The following is a 16,384-nucleotide window of genomic DNA, read 5'->3' as shown; positions in this document are numbered from 1 at the left end:
AGCGAGATAACTCTAGAGCGGAGTGAATGATACATTAGGGGAGCAGAATGATGAAAAAGAACTAAGAAACCTCACATTAGAAAAGATGTTTAGGGAACAAGTGCCATGCCCAGGCCATTACCAGCGGGGAAACCAGACCCAAGCCTTTCCCTGTGAGTCAGAGCAATTTGCAGACTGCGAGGGGTACAGAACAAGGATTCACCAAAAAACAAGCCCTCCCTGAGAACCAGCATCATGGGCATGCTGCTGCCAGTGGAGGGACAGCCAGAACCCAGCCCTTTCCAGCCCACAGCCTGGCAAACAAAAGCGAAGCTCCCTTCTCCCCTCCCCCAAGCAATCAACCAGCTGATCAGGAGAAACATGGGCTGTGATGACAGCAACTGAAGTGAAATGAAACTTGATGCTTGTGGTGTTTTGGTGTTCCACTGACCTTGCAGGTCTAGGGCCAGTGGTCTGATCATCTGTTCAGAGGACAGGGGTACACAGTGTGGCATCTAGGGGAGATCCCCAGAGGATAGTAGCCATTGTTAATTACCTATTACTTTGTTTTGAAGTCCTGTATCAGTTTTATTGTTTTGTTGGACTGGGTTTTGTTCTTTCTTGTTTTGTTTAATTTTGTCATATCTGATGGCATGCGCAGTTATTTCAATAAAAGCACGTTATATTATTGTAGCCATTTTGGATTTACTGTAGTCTTGCTTTGAAGTCCTTTATTGTATTCATTGTTTTATTTTCATTGGTTCTATTCTATCCTGTTCTGTTCTGTTTGATATTTCATGTGTCTGAGGGTATCTGTAGCTATTTTGGGGACAGCAAGAGGCATTATGATAACTATTGTTGATTTTGTACTGCTTTGAAGTCCTGTGTGACTTACACTTGTTTGTTTTGATTGGTTTTGTTTTATTTTGTTTTCCTTGGTTTTATCTTCTTTAAAAACAAAACAAAATACAAACAACAAATTCTTCTCCAGGTTAAATGAATAAATGGTAGCACATTTGCACCATGAAATACTATACTGAGAGGAAAACAAATCCACTACCGATACATGTGATGTGGATAACTCTCAAAAGGAAATAAGACACTCTCAAAATAGCATGTACTATATGACTCACTATTTAAAAGTTTCAAAGTAGGGGCTGGGGGTTTAGCTCAGCGGCATAAGCGCCTGCTTTGAAAGCAGGCAGTCGTGAGTTCGATCCCCGGTACCGATAAAAAGGAAAAAGACAAAAAAATAAATAAATAAATAAATAAAATAAAAGTTTCAAAGCAAGGGAGGATGGGATGACCTGCAGGGAGGATCTGAGACTGGCAGCAGAGTGAGGAGGAGAACTGGTGATGTTCTGTCCCTGATCAGAGAAGTGGCGGCATGAGTGTGTTCACTCTTTAAAATGCATGATGCTTTGCATTCATGATTTTTCTGAATATACGATGCTATGATTTCAATAACTGTCTCCCCAAAGACAAAAAATATTAGAGACTGTCCCCAAGCTGATGACATAGGGGGTGATATAAGCCTTAAGAGATAAGGCTCAAGAGGAAGGCTTTAGGTCTTTGGCACTGTGCCCTTGAAGGGGAACGTGTAACCTCAGCCCCTTCCTCTTTATTTCTTTGCTTTCTGGCCATAAGATGAGCTATTTTTCTATGCTTCGTGTTCCTACTAGGATATTGTACCTTGTCACAGGTCCAAAAGCAACAGAGTCAAACATGAAGGGGGATAAGCTAATTACTTCAAGTATTTTGTTACAGTGCTGGGAAGCTAACTAACACATGTAGTGCACCTCAGATCAAAGTTTGTATTTAGAAGGATTGATTTAGAAAAACCATCATAACGTAGTGACTGATGGATGTGGATGGAGAGTAACGGAAACAATCTAGTGTGGCTCTGATTTTGGCACAAGCAACTGCAGCAATGGGGTTGCCCTTTCCTGGATGAGAAAGAGTAGAAGAAGAACTGGTATGGGAAATGGAAGAAATCAGATTCAATTTTCAGTGTGCTGTGATGGAGGTAGTCGTCACCCAGATGTGGAGAAGGGGGCAAGGAGAAGTCAGAGGTGGATGCTTATTCAGAAGTCCTTTCCTTGTAGCTAGGATAATGAGATTATATGAGTCTCAAAGAGAGTGGGTGTGGAGAGCAGAGAGAATGCCCTCTGGGTGTGGGGAGGCTTAACTATTTAATGTGGCAAAGGTGAAGAACCACAAAGGAGACCATGAAAGAGTAGCCAAGAGCTCAGAAGACACTGGGGAGTGTTGAGTCCATGGGCCAAATGGTTTAAAGGGAAAGGGAACAATAAACGATGTCTAATAGGTCACTGTGAGTTCTGAGTACTGACCCCTAGCTCTGACAACCAGAAGACCATTGACAATCTTACCAAGGGTGGTTTTGTGGATTGTCATACAGGTGGTTTGAGTGAAGCTGTCTGTTGAGCCAGGTGCTAGGGACAGTGTTAAAACAACAGTGTAACCCAGATCCAGAATATTCAGCACTTCCACTGCAGCTTACTTCCTCATTCTTGGTTTACTAATAATCAATATCATGCAAACTACCAACACCTTTGTTAAAGTAAGCATCCAGTGACTTCCATCAGGAAGTTGGAGTTGTTTGGAAGCCCAGTTTTCAGAGAGCTTTCATTTTCATTTTTCTTGTGTCCAAACAGTACCATAAGTACAAAACACACCAGTGTGGAGTAGGATGGGACAGATGGGAAGTGAGCTGGGAAAGCAGGAGCACAGAAAGCCCTTCTAATTTTTCCTGGGCAGTGAGCAAACAAGTGGGTAGGAGGTGGAGGAGATGTGGGCTTGGAGACTTCTTACCCAGTGTTACCCAGCCAGCCTTACCCAGATGGAAGATACTGCAGTATATTTGTGGAGGGGAACAATGGACACAAGAGAGAAGAAGCAAGCTAAAGATAGGTAACTGAGCAGAAGGGACTGGTGTGTCACCTGCCAAGTTGTTGGAAGGGCAAATCAGGTGGCCCTAAGATGGCCCCTGCAGATAAGGCATTGGGAAGGAGGCTGATAAAGGCTGGACTGCTACTTCTGGTTCTCCTTTTTTCAGCCAGGCCCCAGGGCATGGACTCAAAGGTTTCTTGTAGAAAACTGGGCCCTGCCTGGGCGGGGCAAGAGTTGTCACTACTGGGCAGGGCCAGGCAGCATAAGGCTCTCTCCCTAACAGGCTGGTACAGCCTGAAGCTCAGCAGAGCCCTCAGTCAGAGTTTGGCCAACATGATGGAGTTTGGGCCTCCTTTGGTGACTTGGGAGCGCAGGCTGCAGACTCTTGTTCTCCTACTGTGGATGCTCTACCTTTTGCTTATGGGTAAGGCTGTCTGGGGAACACCGGAGCCATGGGCTTCTGGGTAGGGCAGAGCAGCCATACCAAATGCCACATTGCATTGATAAAGGCAACACTATAGAGGCTGTGCTATGCTGAGAGTCCAGACCTTCAGAGCCATCTTGGTTCTGCATGAAGGCTTTGATGGTGAGTAGGATCACCTATGGCTTCGTGCAGACTTGGGATTTCCTGAACTGTGCTTCAGGCTCTTTCTTGGTCTGGGAGGAGACCCTGCTACAGGCTGTGTGTGGATTAGTGAGCTTCTGGTGATGCTGGGAACTGCTCCTCATACTGTTGGCACAGGATACGTTTTCATCTCCCCTCTCAGAAAGGGGCAAGCTGGGAATGGGAGATCAGAGCAAGGAGCAGACCCTGCAGGTTCCTGCTTCCTCACCTGCAGATTGGACTAAGGAAGCTGCCCTCCTGGGCCATTGTGAGTGAGCTGAAGACAGATGTTGCCTCTGCCCAGCACAGATTTAGGGATGCCCTGGGCTGGCCTCACACAGGAGGGTGTGGTGCCCCTCTGTCACCCCACTGGTAAGGAAACTTTTCCAAGGTGAATTTGGGACTGTGGATTGAGGAGTAATTGGGAATGTAGGGGAGTAGTCTTCCTTTCCTCTTCTGCCACCAGACAGGAGAAAGTTCTACTCCCAGTGCTGGGGTTCAGTTTGTGCACAGGTTCTACCATCCTTCTTGTTAAGATGTTGACATCCATGCACACGTTGGTCAGTAGCTCTCTCTCAGAACTTTCTCAAAAGTTTCTAGCTGAAGGATTCACCCCTGCAAAGCAGGCCCTGTGTGACTGTGTCCCTCCTATCTCTTCCAACTGATCTAATTGATCTGCATCTCCACCCTAAGGTGTGTGAATTATTTTGCTTTTTATTTTATCATATTTTAGTTGTTTTTGTTTTTGTTTTTTGAGCCCTTGAGCTCACTTTGTAGCCCGGCCTGATTTCGAACTTGGAGTAATCATTCTGCCTCAGCCTCCTGAGTGCTGGTATTATAGGCATGCACCACCACACCTGGCCAGGGGCCTGATTTATTTTCAGTTCTTGGTATATTCTAGTTCTTTGTCTGAGACCACTGACTATCTGTTTTTCCTACTCTGTGCATTGTCTATTCACGTTTTTACTATTCTGCATTGTCTTTTCACTTTGTGGATGATTTGTAGTACAAAAGCTTTTTTTCCACCCAAATCCATTGTATTTCAGGGAGAAAAAGAAAAAAAAATTGAAGAAGAAGCAGCAGAAAACTAAGACAAAATTTCAAAACAGTTCATTCAGGGGAAAAAGCTTTTTAATAAGGTGAGATCTCACTTGTTAGTTCTTTGTTGTATTTCCCACCCGGTCTGAGTTTTGTTCATGGTGTCTCTGCCTACATTTATGTCCTCAAGATTTCTCCATATTTTCTCTTCCAGTAGATTTAGTGTTTCTGTTTTAATATTTAGAATTGAGATCCATTTTGACTTTTCTTTAGTGCATTCTGATAAACATTGATCTACTTTTAGTCTTCAGTATATGGAAAACCAGTTTTTCCAGCAGTGAACCTTTCTTTCAGTGAACACATTTGGTTCTTTTGTCGAAGATAAGGTGGTTTAGTGCGTTTGTAGTTGTCCGCATCTTGTACTCTATTCCACTAATCCTCAGGTCTGGGCTTATTTTCCAATACCATGCTGATTTTATCACAATTGCTTTGCAGTATAATTTCAAGTCAAGGATTGTTGTATCTCCAGGTTTGCTCTTGTTGCCCAGAATTGCTTTTGCTATTTCAGGTCTCTTTTGTTTTCGAATGAAGTTTAGGAATGTTCTCTCAGTTCTGTGACATACAATAATGGTGTTTTGATCAGGAGTGCATTAAATCTGTGTAACAGATTTGGGAGTAGAGCTATTTTCACTATGCTGGTCCTTTCCAAGAACAAGGGACATCTCTCCATTTTCTTGTAAATTTTTCCATCTCCTTTTTCAGAGTACTATAGTTTTCAATGTATAGACAGTTTATTTCGTTAGAATGATTCCTCAGTATTTCATTTCTTTGGATGCTATTGTAAAGGTCATTAAGTATATTTCATGTCAAAAAGTGAATGAAAATTAAGCCTCTCTCCCTTGTATCCTTGCTTGCTGGCATCCCATCAGCTTCCTCCAGATCAGGGAGGTTCTTCCCTCCCTTGTGTGCATGTGTGAATGTCCTCTTTTGTGTACAGGGTAGCATTTCAGTTCCACCCTTCTGAAAATTTCTCTTTGAAAATATTCATTATAAAATATTTAAGACAAACAAACATGTAACCAACACCTAAGCTGCATTGGCTCCTCCCCTGCCCCCAGGAAAAGTCCAGGCCTTTTGAGGATAGAGACTGGGCTAGCACAGCACAAGAGCTGCAGGCTGGAAAGAAGTCTGGGTGCATGGAGGAGGGGCATTGGGGAAGGCAGACTCCCACCTGCCATTTCTCCCTGTTTCCCAAGAGACAACCATTTCTGGATTGGTATAGGAAGCCTCTCTCTATTTCACTAGTGTGATAAGTGTTTGCAAATAAGGGCAAACATGCAAGCAGCCGCAATGTCAATCAGGGGCTAACTGGATAAACAAAAAGTGGTATATACCTACTGTGGAGTATTATTCAGCCTCAAAAAGAAGTTGTGACACTTGCTGCAAAGAGAAACTGAAGACATGCAGAGTGAAGCAAGTCATTCTAAAGAGACAAATGCTCCCGGGGATGGTGGTGCAAGCCTGTGAGCCCAGCACTTGGCAGGCTGCGGCAGGAGGATCAGCACAGGGTAAAGGCCAGTGTGGACTACAGAGTGAGAGCCTGTTTCAAAAACAAAACAAAACAATACAAATAATTCATAGTCCCACTTATACGCGGTCAAGGATTGTGGTAACTTATAGGGAGAATAGAATGGTGGTTTCGAGAGGTAGGAGGAAGAGGGGGATGAAGAGTTTCTATTTAATGAGGACAAAGTTTCTCTTTGGGATACCTACAAATGTTCTGGTGGTGACTGATGATGGTCGCATAAATTATGAATGTCCTTAATATCACTGAAGATGTTAAGATGTTAAATTTATTTCATAAATATTTTACCAAAATAAAAAAATTTAAACAAAACAAAAACTAAATGCCCCAAGTGCAACCGTGGAAAGTTTCTTTGGTCCTGGTCCACACGGATTACCAGCACCTGGCACCTTGTAGGTGCTCCATGCGGAGCAACTGTTTGGGGGCCCCAGCCTGCCTCTGCTGATTCTGAACCTGCACTACCATTCAGACTGGCTGCAAAGTTGCTTCTTCAAGGAAGGCTGCCAGTTCTCTAATTCCAAGTGGACCACCAGAAGCTGGCCTTCTTTAGGAGTATGAGGATGGGTAGTGGGAGTGCACCTCAGAGATAAAGTACTTGCCTTGCATGCCTGAGTCCCACAGTTCAATCCCCAGCATGGGACTGGAATAAACATGAAGTGGAAAAATGCATGGAGTGAATGGTGTGGGAGAGTGATATTCTCTAGGATTCACACTGTATTGGGATGCTGCCAGAGGTCACTTGATCCTGAAATCAAACAGGATTAGCTGTGGCAAGGGTTAGAGTGGACTTCCTTGCTGGGGCTGGGCCTTGCCCTGCTGCTCACACAGGCAGGCAGGGCTGATCTCTGCCTGCCTTCTTCCTTCACCAGGAAAGGGCACTGGAGGCAAAAGAGGGGAGCTCGGTGGCCTAAGAGTTCTGAGCACATGCATGGGGCCAGAACTTTGGGTGTGGAAGGGGGAGGGGAAGCCAGAGCAGGACTGGGTAGTGCCAGCCATAGAGAGTCCAGTGCCAGCTGTGCTGCTGGGACTGTGCTGTGGTGCTATGGAGAAGTCATGAAGGGCTTTAGTAGAAAAGGGGACCCACCACACTTATCTTTAGTAGGATAAGGCAGAGTCTCCAACTACAAGAACTAGAAGAGTTAATCCAATCAGCCCAGCCCACCCCCCACCCACACCCACACCCCCACACTCCCCCACCCCACTCCACCCCCACCCCGGTGCTGAGCACCTGGTGAAGGCACACTGCCTGAGTGGGAGAGTGCTGAGAGGGAGTGATAGCTGGAGTCAGGAAGCCAGGAGCAAGGTGGGGTGGCAGGCAGAAGTGTAATTTTGAAATAAGCCCACCTAGGCTCAACCCATGCATCGGAAGTGGCCCTGGGTTGGCTGTGTTCCCTATCAGTACCCCCAACTCTTTCATGGAGGAGGCATGGAAATAAAGGTAGGTTTCTTGGGTCAGGGACAGGACAGAATGGTGCTTCCAGTGCAGGCCTCATGGCAAAGACATTCTGGTCTGGGGAGTGTCCCTGTACTGTTCACAGACCTAGGATTCCTGATGCTGTGCTTCCCTCTCCAGGCCTGATCTTCCTCGGGGTCTTTGTAGGCCTCCTGTTCACTAGGTTCTGGCTCTTGACTGTACTGTACGCCTTCTGGTGGTCCCTGGACCGAGACAAGCCACGGCAGGGGGGCAGGCGTGTAGAGTTCTTCAGGCGCTGGGTCATATGGAAGTACATGAAGGACTATTTCCCGGTCTCGGTGAGTACTGAGCTAGTTTGAGTTGGGCAGAGGGGACCCGGACCTCCACCTCTTTGTTGGACAAGTGGCCCTGTATACAGTGAGCAGAGCACCAGGCTGGCAGATAGGAGCCTGGGCTTCCCTCATCATGTGGCTGGGGTGGGTAGGGTCCAGCTTGTCTCTGGCCATGGTTTCCCAACACTGGAATATGGGGCCAATGAGAGGATTTTTTTGTTGTTGTTCTGGGGATCAAACTCATAACTTCATGCCTGCCAGGCAGGCACTTATGCTGCTGAACTAAATCCCTGGCCAATGAGAGGATTTGAATGAGCTCTGTGGGATGTGTCATGTCCAAGGCATGAACTGTGAAAGCACAAATCCATGAGCAGCCCAGGTTTGGGGTACAGATAATACCCTGCAGGTCTTCAGAGACCATTTACCCTCCTCAGATGAAGAGGCTGAGATGCAGACAGGAACACAGGCGGGGCCAGTGTTACATAGCAAGTTGTCTGGCAAATATTGAAGTCTGTATTTGCACGCTAAGGGAAGAGGTAACAGAGCCATCAGAGTCTTCAGGTTCTGTCCTGTCCCTCCCTCTGGCTACTGTGTGTCCATGAGCAAGGCCTTGTTCCATTGTGACCTCAGGTTCAGTTTGCAGACATGTCTTCCTACTGTGAGTGCCCTCAGCTCTCTGGCTGTCTGGCCCATCGGACCTCCAGGCCCTGGACTTGAAGGCTGGTTCTGAGTGGATCAGATCCCTAGATTTGACTGAGCAGACTCTTCCACCGAGTCCAGACACACCAGACCCTGATTTGATCTATGCAGCAAAAGTTTTGTTTGTCAGAGGGCATAGAATGGGAAGATCCTGGAGACACAAGAGAGGCCAGGCAGGCACAGCTGGCTCTCCTTTGGAAATAGGACAGAGGAAATGTGACCTCTGGAACCAGACACACTAGATTCTGATCTCGGGTCTGCCATATAGCACCTGTGTGACCTTGGGTGAGTTGAGAGTCTGTCTGAGCCTGTTTTGTCACCAGTAAAATGGAAATGTTGCCAGACACTTCCTAACTAGCATTCATGCAGTTGAGACAGAGAAGGCAAAGGACTGCCAGTCCTCAGGACACTGGTGCAGTATTATTTCACTGAGTCAGCGGGACTCTGAGGAACCCTGGGCATGGCTATGGTGGGAAGGTCTCTGGGAGCCTGGTGCCTTCACCTCTGCCTGGCTTCTCCCACCCTGTGCACAAACCCAGCTCTTCCTGGCTCTCCAGGAATTAGGCCTCCAGTTGGGGAGAGAGTGGAGGAAGTGGGTTCACAGAGGTTAAACAACTGCCTGAGTCCCGGGCACTTTGCAGCAAAGTCAGGTATCTTGCCAGGCTTCCTTGTGCCAGTCCTAGGTCCTCACAATGGCTGGCAAGATCTGGGTACCACCTGTATCAATACACCCCCGTGATTGAGACCTCCAGGGCAAAAGCCAGGTGGGAGTGGCAGGGTAAGGGAGTTGGCTGCCTTAGATGATTGCCCCTCATTGGTTCCTGTGGGTTGTAGGTGTGGAAGGGCAGAGCACCTGGTCTAGCTTGGATGACTCAAGTTGGGGCAGTTTTCCCCACCCCTCAAATGTGCTTCCTCTTCGGGGCCTAATCCTGGGATCTTGTCAGCAAAGAGTCAGGGGCCTAGAGAATCCAGGGGTGTGTCCTGGGCAGAGTCCCTGTCCCCAGCCCTGGACCTGTGAGCTTTGAGATCTTGCACTACCTTCCCTGCTTCACATCTCTCCACCCTGGGGCTCCCCTTCTATGACAGGACTGTCAGGCTCCCCTTGAGACTGTATAGCCTTAGTGCAAAAAGACATTTTTAGCTACAAGGCTGGCTGAGGCAGTGGCACTGATATTTCTGTTTCTTCCTCAGCCCTTGAAGAAGCTTCTTAAACTCTGCACTGCTGACATTGGCAGGACATTAGAGTTGGTTTTGCAGAAACCTGTCCCACAGTTTTTCAGGCTTGTTCCACACCCTTTGTAACACCTCTGCCAAGCATAAGCAGTACCACTAAGCGGCCAGCAGAGGGCCAGGGGCCATTCACCTGGGCAGTGGTCCCTACAGTCCTGTAAAGTGTCAGTGTTAACCTGGAGGACATAATGGTGGTAATGGGGTGAGGATTTGCAGAGGTCAGGGACAGGAGAATATTGAACTGTCCAATCTGGATACAGTGGACAGGCTCAGGGCCCCACAGCAGCCTGCAGGTGGCTCTTAGGGTAGACCACTAGACCAAAAGAAGCCCCAAGGTAGCCAGAAGAATCCTCAGAGAGTCAGTCACCAGCTAAACATTTCAGCTTGGTGACAGGAAGAACTTTCACCTGGCAAAACTGTGCCTGAGTAGACAGTCTAAAGGAATACCAACTGCATGGCTTAGCAGACTTGTCAGTGAGCTGGCTGCCCAAGGGTTGGGGCTTGGAATAGGGACTCTAGGACCCCTGTCTGCTCCGATGATCAGGACACCTAGAGTGCAGGGCATTGAGAAGGGTGAAGCCCGCAGTTACTGGGGAAGGGACTCAGCTGCACGTAAAACCATAATCTCCAGCAAGGGCCATTGCAGACGCAGTTACATCACATAGCCTACCTGAGCAGCATTTGTTAGCACAGTTTTTGCCTGTTTCTCCCTTGCTGCACTTCACTGTGAAGATGCTAATGACAAGTACTCTCTCCATCTCTATCGACACTGCTCTAAGCTCCATGCAATAGGGCTGACCAAGCCAGGGCAAATGGAAAGGGAACAGAGGGCAATGAAAGCCTGGCCTGCAGGAAAAGAGAGTCATAGGGGAGACCCAAGAGGCACAGGGCAGTAATCATGCTAGAATCCACATAAAGACACTTTTTCTTACATTGAGTGTTATGAAGTGGGGGCTTTTCCTGCCGAGGTAGCTCCCAGGTGATCCTCTGACTCCACCCATCTGGTAGTCTCAGTCATTCCAGGTACTCTAGCTTCTCTAGGAGAGAATAGGAACAAGGCCAGATGTTTCCATTTCATAGATAAGAAGCCTGAAATGAGAGGGAAACACTTTGCCCAAAGCCAGTACTAAGTCTGTAACACAACCACCACCATGGTGTGACCGTCTGCATAAGAAGCCAGGGCAGTGCAATAGGAGAATGAGAACCCTGAGGCTCACAGAAGACAGCTTGTCAGGTGCTGTGGGTGGCTGACTCGGGACTGGCACACAGGCCCTGGTTTGGTTCACCAGATTGCTATCTCTGCAGCTGGTCAAGACTGCTGAACTGGACCCCTCCCAGAACTACATTGCGGGCTACCACCCCCACGGGGTCTTGGGGATTGGATCCTTCCTCAACCTGTGTACTGAGAGCACAGGCTTCTCCTCACTCTTCCCTGGCATCTGCCCACATCTGATGATGCTGAACTTGTGGTTCTATCTCCCCTTCTTCCGAGATTCCATCATGAACATGGGTGAGTCTCCCTACCTAGAGAAGCTCAGGAAGATGAGGCTAGTGGTATATATTGGAGGGCATCTTAGGGAGGGGTTCTAACAGTTTTACAGTTCTTCTGAAAGCATGTGCAGGAGGCCAGATCCAAAGAACTCTCTGCAGCACTGTACTGGGAGGACTCTTGCCTGAAATAGAGTGCCATGGAGGACCCCAGGCCTCTTACGCTACTGGTGATTTCCTTCTTGGGCCAACTTTAGTCTCACAGTCTTGCTCCCTCACTCTACATTCTTCTCTCCAAAGGGTTGGTCTCCTCAGACAAGGAGAGTGGCACTCACATTCTGAACAAGAAGGGCAATGGGAACCTGCTGGGCATCATCATCGGGGGAGCTAGGGAGATACTGGAGGCCAGTCCTGGATCCTACAGGCTGCTACTTCGGAAACGCAAGGGCTTCATCAGGCTTGCCCTGACCCATGGGTATGGACCTCAGGGGATAGCACTTGGGGTTCAGTTGGAGGTTGGGCAAGGATTACATTTTGGTAGGAAAAGAACAAAGACTAACAGAGATTCTAATATGGCTGGGAGACTCTTGGTCCATCCAAAATGAATATTATATTTTGGTGTTTCACATGCCTTGAGAAATTTCTATGAGGGAGTCTCAGAGATCAATGGGCCTTATCAGAAGTGAATGTGTTCCCCAAAACTGGCACAAGAGTGGAGAATAACAGGATCTGAAAAAATGGGGTTGACAGCATATGGCAGAGATCTTACCCTGCTTTGGAGTGAAGCATATTTGGTAAGCATGTGCCAGCTAGTGTGGGAGAGATCATTCTAGGAGCAAAATTCAGGTGTTTTATCCCAAGGAACTGTCTACAGCACTCTGGGGTACTGTCATGATGCGAGTAGGAAGCTGTAGGCCTGAGAGGACATACCAGTTCAGAGGTGGGTTGTGGCAGGTCTGGTAGCTGATCCAGACCTCCTGGTTCCAGCACAGGCTTCTGTTATTTGCTCCAACTCCTTGTACCTGAGTCCCTGTGGGAAGCTGGGTTATCTTGCAGTTTATGCCATCTCTTGTTCTCTCTGTACATAGGGCATCCCTGGTGCCAATCTTTTCCTTCGGGGAGAATGACCTATTTCACCAGGTTCAGAACTTTTCTGGCTCCTGGTTTCACCGTGTCCAGAATTGGCTGCTGAAGATCATCGGCCTCCCCTTCCCACTTTTCTATGGCCGTGGTATCTTCCAGTCGAGCTGTGGTTTGATGCCCTACCGTCATCCTGTCACCACCATAGGTAAGCCAAGACTAAGTCCAGGAGGGGCAGAAAACAGGGATAGTACCCTGGGCTATGTGCTGCAAGGGGAAATAGAGATGGGCCAGATACAATCCTACCATTTTGGGGATCACAATCTAGATGGGCAGCACACACGCATGAGTGTGCACACACACACACACACACACACGCACGCATGCGCGTGTGCACACGTGCACACACACACACAAACACACATAGCAGAAAACTAAATAAAGAAGTCTGGGGTAACAACTATAACAGACCAAAAGAACCATAGTCACTACTGACTGCTGAGACCCTGTCATGGGCCAGGCACCATACCCCCTGGCCTAGGTGCAACAGCTCAGTTTATTCTAACAACCTTTGAAGCAGGATTTCATCTATTATTATTCCATTATTATTATTACTTTCTTCACAATTATTTCATTGATAATGAACTGAGGCTCAGAGAATTATGTGACTTCCAAAGATCACACTCCCTTTGAGTAACAAAGTTCAAGTTTGAATCAGGATCCAACTTCTTATCATGCCAGAAAAAGAAGATTTAAATCTGAACCAGTGGACCTAATGAGGCATATTTGGAGAAACCAGACACCAGGAAAGCACTGTAACTATATCATCACTGTGTGCAAATTAGAAATTCACAGGTTCTGAATTAAAGCCTGAGGGATCTTCCTGTGCTGAGTGAACCTGAGGTTAAATGCATGAAGTTATTGCCATCTTTTTCACTAACTGGGCTCCTATTTTGGTTTCTTCTTCAATTCCAACTTAGTTTCTCTGAAAATTTTTTCAGAGAAAATCTCCACTTGCCTCATCTCCATCCATGCATTTATTTGTTAGTTGATCACAGATTAGGGACTCCTCTATGTCATGATGTTCCCTGAATCATGTAACCAAAACTCCATGAATTTTAATCCTGTTGCTGCCTCTAGTCTTGTTTCCAAGAAAGAACTGAAGAGCTGCCTTCCTGGCCAGGCCTAGCCAGAGGAAGATAGGCTTTCTGATTCCTAGTGTGATGGGAGAGGGTCTGCAGGTCAGGATGCAGGGCACTAGGGGAATAAGAGCTAATCTGGGCTCTGAGTCTCCTGCATCCTAGAAATACAGAGACTGCCAAAGGTGGACCCCCAGAATCAGAGAACCTGGAGGCCAGGGGAACAACTTCAGGGTTTAAAGCCTGCTATAGCTTCTTACTTATGTGACCTGAAACTGGGCACTTATCTTCTCTGACCCTCATTGCCTCACTAGGCAAGCAGGAATAATGACAGGTTTTGTTCCTATAGGGTTTTAGGAGAGAACACATGTTAAGGCACACAGCACACTGCCTGACACACTGGAAGCTGGCCGTTGATAAATCAGTCAGAAACTTGGGGTTGCCCCAATACCTCAGGATCTATCACCTGAATTTAGGGTGGGAAGGGATAGCAGTGAGAGCACTTTCCTGCCGAATGGCCTGCTCTAAGGGCTCCTGTGACCCCTGTGGTTCCCACTCTGGACCCCTGCCCACCCCTATGCCTTGCAGTGGGGAAGCCCATCAAGGTGCAGAAGACCCTGCAGCCTACAGAAGAGGAGGTGAACCGGTTACACCAGCACTACATGGAGGAGCTGTGCAGCCTCTTTGAGGCCCATAAACTCAAGTTCAACATTCCTGCTGACCAACACTTGGAGTTCTGCTGAGTTCTTCCAGCCAGAGAAATGGTTACACCAAAGGTCAGGGCCAGATTTTCAGGCCCAGGAGGTAGAGCCCAGACTCCTACCAATCCAACCACAACTGGCAACATGGAGGAGGAGACCAGATTTTGCCAGCTCTGGTTTGCACTCTTGCACCAAAGGAGACTGCAAGTTTCCTCCAGTGAAATGTGACAGGACTGGAAAGGGATGATTTGTGAGACCTCCTTCCTCTGTTGTCACATCACTCCAAGATTATAAAAACCATAAAAGCAGCAAAAGGGAGCAATGACATTTTTCTTTCACCCCCGAGTGACAACATAAATGAAACCACCAGCCAGTCCTTTCCCCTTCATGCCCCCTCATCCTGCATCCTGAATGTCCCTTCCTGCCCCCTTGGAAAGTGAGGAAGCGGCCAGTAATTCCTGCACTTACCCTGATCACCTTTGTGTTTCTGGGTCCTCTGAGCTCTGAAGGGGATGTGCCTCTGTTCAGACTTCATTCTCCTCACCTCAGTTTACCCAACTGACGGAGGTGAGTTTAGAGTCTCAGTTCTGACATCACGCACGCTGAGAGCTCCACAAGGGCACCTCTTACTCATCTTGGTAAGTTCACCTCAGACCTGGACACAACTGGCTCTGTAATCGCTAGTTCAATGAATGAAAGGATTCAGTTTTAGTTCCCCTCTTTCTTAACCACCCCAACAAGGTGGCTGGCAGAAGCCTAAACGCTGTCCTCCAGCCTGGCACTGTGACCCTGAATCATCTTCCCAAGGCTGGATTAGAGTGGCCTGAGGAGATCAGGCTGATCTGCTCCTTTCTATACATTTAGGCCAGCACAGAGAATGAGAAACGAGTGTGAGGTGTGTATGAGGTGCATGACAATCTGATGAGTAGAGTTCTGGATACCTGAGTCAGGAACATGCGTGAGTGATGAAGGAGGAAGCTGGCTGCTTACCTCACTCTCTCTTTGTCTTGATCACATTTTTCATTGCTGGGCAAAATACCTGGTCCCCACAACTTCGAGGAAGAAAGGTTTATTTTGGCTCATAGTTTGTAAAGGTTTCAGTCCATAGGTTAGCTGACTCCAGAAGCAAGATAGAGGCATGACTCAGCGGACCTATTTGTGCCATGGTGGACAGGAAGAAAAGATAGTCAAAGGAAGAGCCAGGGCATAAATCCAGGACATGCTCCTGGTGACCCCCTCTTCCAAGCACCCCCCCACCTCTTAAGAGCAAAGCAGCTATAAGACCCATAATCCAACTACCTTCTAAAAGCTTCACCTATGAATTATGCGGCTCTTGGAGGACTTCTCCAGGATAAAACTATTAAAACTGCCTAGTGTTGTAGAGATCGTGCCCACAACAGGGGAGAAGAGCATTTGGAGAAGTATTGATTTGAGTTCAGATTCTGCCTTCACTTATTTTCCGTGACCCTAAGTAAGTCATATCTCCTCTACCTCAATTTTGTCATCTGAATAAGTATAATAATGCTCCCTCAAAGTGTAGTGAGCAGATCCAGAGTCACTCCATGTATTTTACAGAATGCTGCACAGTGTATGTAAACTACTAGTTATGTGACATGGATGCCCAATGTCTCATGGAGGCACCTAGTGTTGTGCTAAGGGTCACAGAAGGAACTGGAAGAAAGAACAGCAGAGTTCTAAGAAGGGAGTAATGACATTCTATCCAGGGGAAGTTGAAGGAAGTGGCCATGGGCAGGGCTTTGAAAGAAGGTCAAGGGTAACAAAGGAAATGAGTAGTGGCCCTGATAATTATCTACTGCTATGTCGTCACCTCTTCCTGACTGGCTGAAGACAGGAAAGATAATTACTTCTCACCATTTTGAGTCTTCTCTAAGGGGACAGCATCTTCTCAGGTCTTGCTTGAGCAGCTGCATTTGACCAGTGGTTAAGTGAATGCTAGGATCCCTAGAGAGGACAAGATCTCTCTCTTTGCTTATAGAGAACACTGGTCCTGTCTCTATCTTGACTGGCGTTTCAGCATTTAATGGTGATTGGATTCCAACAGAATGAGGGCCAAGTCTGTAAGTACTCAAGTCCTAAATCACATAACTTAACACACCATCACTTCTGCATTGTCATTTTGTTCAAAGTGAGTGATGAGGCCAGGATTGAAAAATAGACTCTTGTG

General features: G+C 47.2%; 1 protein-coding gene and 1 long non-coding RNA gene across 2 annotated transcripts; one reads left to right on the top strand and one right to left on the bottom strand.

Annotated features, from left to right (window-relative positions):
- Window positions 1–3,167: 3,167 nt before the first annotated feature.
- Window positions 3,168–14,513, top strand: LOC100718944 (2-acylglycerol O-acyltransferase 2). The gene is made up of 6 exons (XM_003468553.2): window positions 3,168–3,313; window positions 7,690–7,868; window positions 11,097–11,301; window positions 11,580–11,754; window positions 12,368–12,567; window positions 14,087–14,513. The coding sequence occupies exons 1-6, from the start codon at window positions 3,223–3,225 to the stop codon at window positions 14,239–14,241; spliced, it is 1,005 nt and encodes a 334-aa protein (XP_003468601.1). The 5' UTR covers window positions 3,168–3,222; the 3' UTR covers window positions 14,242–14,513.
- LOC134477690 (uncharacterized) lies at window positions 4,615–15,331 on the bottom strand. Its single transcript, XR_010049837.1, has 3 exons — window positions 15,190–15,331; window positions 10,724–10,828; window positions 4,615–6,131 (listed from the first exon to the last, which is right to left on the bottom strand). It is a non-coding gene; the product is annotated as an uncharacterized LOC134477690 (long non-coding RNA).
- Window positions 15,332–16,384: the final 1,053 nt, after the last annotated feature.

The sequence above is a fragment of the Cavia porcellus genome, unplaced genomic scaffold (genome assembly GCF_034190915.1).
Source record: "Cavia porcellus strain 051 isolate PalLab524CR breed Dunkin Hartley unplaced genomic scaffold, mCavPor4.1 scaffold_9, whole genome shotgun sequence".
Taxonomy (NCBI): Eukaryota; Metazoa; Chordata; class Mammalia; order Rodentia; family Caviidae; genus Cavia; species Cavia porcellus.
The sequence above is the reverse complement of the archived record's forward strand: the minus strand, read 5'-3'. Positions and strand labels throughout refer to the sequence as shown.

Bases quoted from the DNA above. Each gene is read 5' to 3' on its own strand.
- LOC100718944 (XM_003468553.2), top strand. From the start codon at position 3,223: ATGATGGAGTTTGGGCCTCCTTTGGTGACTTGGGAGCGCAGGCTGCAG. The intron at 11,302-11,579 runs GTGAGTCTCCCT...TTCTCTCCAAAG, and splicing joins AGATTCCATCATGAACATGG to GGTTGGTCTCCTCAGACAAG. The intron at 12,568-14,086 runs GTAAGCCAAGAC...TATGCCTTGCAG, and splicing joins TCATCCTGTCACCACCATAG to TGGGGAAGCCCATCAAGGTG.